The 3,406-nt window shown below is 39.1% G+C and overlaps 1 protein-coding gene across 1 annotated transcript in view; it reads right to left on the minus strand.

The window, feature by feature from the left end:
* LOC106101666 (putative 1-phosphatidylinositol 3-phosphate 5-kinase) overlaps positions 1-3,400 on the minus strand; it is a 15,141-nt gene extending 11,741 nt beyond the window's left edge. The window contains exons 1-4 of the mRNA XM_013280975.1: positions 3,311-3,400; positions 1,806-2,418; positions 1,317-1,470; positions 450-567 (exon numbers count right to left, since the gene is read on the minus strand). Of these exons, the coding sequence (XP_013136429.1) occupies positions 450-567; positions 1,317-1,470; positions 1,806-2,401 (868 nt within the window). The 5' untranslated portion in view covers positions 2,402-2,418; positions 3,311-3,400. The remainder of the gene's footprint in view (positions 1-449; positions 568-1,316; positions 1,471-1,805; positions 2,419-3,310) is intronic.
* Positions 3,401-3,406: the final 6 nt, after the last annotated feature.

The raw sequence follows: 3,406 nt of genomic DNA on the forward strand, positions 1-3,406 counted from the left end.
ATAAAACATTTTACAAAATTATAAGCTTCATTTTATGTTAAAAATAAATAAAGCCACGCGGGAAAGCGACAAAAACTACAAGCTGACATCAAAGATGTAACGGTAATCGGTATCTAATGTTGGCCTTTGTTGTCATTTGTGCATTTGAATTTTGACATTTGCAATTGTAAATAAATGTTACCAATAAAATACACTTATTATTTATTTTTGCGGATGAGGCATGAAAACATCATAATTGTATACTTTTACGAAATTAATACAATTATAACTAGCGTAATTAACTTCAACACTCAACTAACTGTCGGCAGAATGGCGCGCTATTCTAATACCGAATGACATTGACAGCTGTCAATTAGACCTATTAATAAATCATTAGGGATGGGATACGCCGATGTTCTAGTGTTGTGCTCCTCCAGTGTAGTACTGATTTAATTTTTAACAATACTTACGTTTATGAGTGCCGTTAGTGACACGAGCGCCGGTAGCGCGGTAATGGGCAAGTGCAGATCGTAACCGCAGGTCGTCCGCGGGACTACTTATCGCCATCTTGATAAATGGATGGGGTTCCTAAAATATTTACAACTTTATATCAACACTGTTAAGGATTCAATTTACTTGACACTTCTTAATATAAAACAGTTTATTAGACATGATATAAGCAAGAAAATATAATTGAATGTAGATTTTTTTAAGGTCGCAAACAAGCGAGTGGCCATAGACACTCGCATCCAGCATTGCTTTCCTTTAATCGAATAAGAATACGCACATAAAGAGGATATTCCCCTTTTTGTCCTTTCCTTATAACTTGTTTTAGGTTAGGAAAGATTTTTTTTAGTGATTAGACAATAAACGTTTAGTGCTAGTCATTTGCATTTTTATAGAGAAGAGAAATGTAAGAGCAAGAGATGCAGAACTTTAATTGTATTTGCAAAATTTTGTGTGAAAGAGATGGATGCAGACGTTTAGTTACACGTGCTGATTGTGTGTGAAAGAGATGGATGCACATATAGGTTGTACGTGCTGAATTTTGTGTGAAAGGGATGGATGCAGACATATAGTTGCACGTGCTGATTGTGTGGGAAAGAGATGGATGCACACATAGGTTGTATGTGCTGAATTTTGTGTGAAAGGGATGAATGCAGACGTATAATGAACTTGCTGCACTGTGTGCACAGATATGGATTCAGAACTTTAGTTGTAGGTGGTAAATTGTGTGCGAAAGAGATGGATGCACACGTAAAGTTGTAGGTGGTGTATTGTGTGTGAGAGAGAAGGCTGGCGACGGTGTGCAGTGCGGAGGAGGCGCGCGACGCGACCTGCAGCACGACGTGCGAGCGCGGCGCGCGCGGGGCGGGGCGGCGGCGCGCGCGCGGCGTGTGCGCGGGCGCGGGCGGGGCGCGCAGCGGCAGGCGCGGCGCGGGGATCACGATGTTGGGGGACATCGACAACACCGCGTCGTCGGTGCACCATCTACAAATGGATGGATGTAGCCTAAATTGAACGGATCTCGATCTAGCAAGTAATGGGTAGTCAAGAACATATAGTGTACTTTATAAATACCGGACAGATCGCTGGTTAAAACTAGTCTATACTAATATTATAAAGAGGAAAGTTTTGTATTTTTTTTATGTATTAAAATAACTCAAAAACTACTGAACCGAATTCAAAAATTCTTTCACCATTAAAAAGCTACGTTATCACTGAAAAACATAGGCTACAGTTTTAATTCCACAAAGACGAAGTTGCGAGCAATTATCAATAAAAATGTATTCAAGTCAAAGTCATTATAGTGTAGTAAATTCTACCTTTCGCTATGAGAATCAGCTTTTAACTCCGCTTCTTCTTTAGGCAAGAACACCTCATCATCCATAGACAAAGTCGCACGTAACGGATCACTGAAATCTCTAATCGGTACTCCGCAACTTAAATTTTTATCACCATCTGTCTTCCGACTAGATTTCACTTCATGAACCATTTCATCCTCTTTAACGTTCTTTACTTCTTCATTTAATACATCACTTGTAACCGATTTTGTATCTGTTTTGTTTGTAAATAATTCAATATTAGAATCATCCATATCGTCTATTACATCTACATTTTCACTTTTCAAATCTATAGATTTATCGTCTTCCTTAACATCACTAAAGAGACTCTCTTTCTCTTGCCTCTCACTCTCTCTTTGTATATCCGTTTCATTCGCTTCAGGTTCACCGAAAGACATCCCAGGTTCAGGAAGTACCGCCTCTATGTCAGCGAGGAAGGCCTTCTCAAACTTCCAGTTGTAGAAAGCCAGCAGCATGAACCTGACCACCTTCTTGACCCTCGCCAACTCCGCCAGGGAGCCACCTCGCAGCAGGATGCAGCAGCCGAGGTGAGGCTCCGCACAACCTTCTAGGACCATCAGAGTTTTTCCTGAAACTGAAATTTGTTACAAATGACTTCGCTTCTTTTAATGTATGCTAATATTGTAAAGAGAAAAGATATTTTTGTTTGTATTTATACAATTCACAAACTATAGGACTGATCTAAAAATTTCTTCCACCATTAAAAAGCTGTATTTTTTTAATTTTACGCGGACGAAATCGCGGGCAACAGTTAGTTTAAGTCAGTAAAAGAACAACTTGTGGCGAATATTGAAATTAATCTTAAACAGTTTATTACACTTTAAAGAAATCTGGACTTTTTGACGTGACTTTATGGTTTAAAAAGTCATAGGTAGTCGCTGTAACATATTTATATGTCATATCTGGTCAAATTTACATTGAAGGTAAATGAAACTTGGTGTGATTTTTCATTTGGAAATCTACGAAACAACCTTAGTAACTAAACTTTTTATAACTCAAAGTTCAAAAAAGCATTCTTGCTCAGTTAGGTTTAAATATCTTACTTCTTACTATTATAAATACAAAAGTTTGGATGGATTTTTGTTAGAGTTTATAGTCTAAATTGCTGAACGGATAGGCTAATTACTTTTCATTTTTAATTCCACAGACGGACTCAAGTGGGAGCAATTTCACGTTTCATCTGATAAGTGCGGTCCTGGAGGTTTAATTTATGTTTTTTTCCCTTTCCAACCAAAGAAAAGTGGATTTGGCGGTGGAAGAGATGCACAGCATGGGGAAATATCCTCTTTATATGCGTCATCGTCCGTTATTTAAGGGTAGGTAACGCATCTGAAGTTGCGTATGTCTATGGGCAGCGGTCGTTTTGCCATTTCATGAAAACATGAATAAAATGTATTAAAGAGAGTAAGAGAGAAAGCCTAAAGAGAGAAAGCCTAGCCTAGAAGAAAGAAAATGTTAATACTTACAATTCTTAACATAAAAGTCGTTGGCCGTGCCCAGCCTGGGCGTGGCGATCCTGGCATCGACGCTGGCGACGAGGTCGGCGCGCAGGCAGCGCGCGG

The sequence above is a fragment of the Papilio polytes genome, unplaced genomic scaffold (genome assembly GCF_000836215.1).
Source record: "Papilio polytes unplaced genomic scaffold, Ppol_1.0 DF823958.1, whole genome shotgun sequence".
Lineage (NCBI taxonomy): Eukaryota > Metazoa > Arthropoda > Insecta > Lepidoptera > Papilionidae > Papilio > Papilio polytes.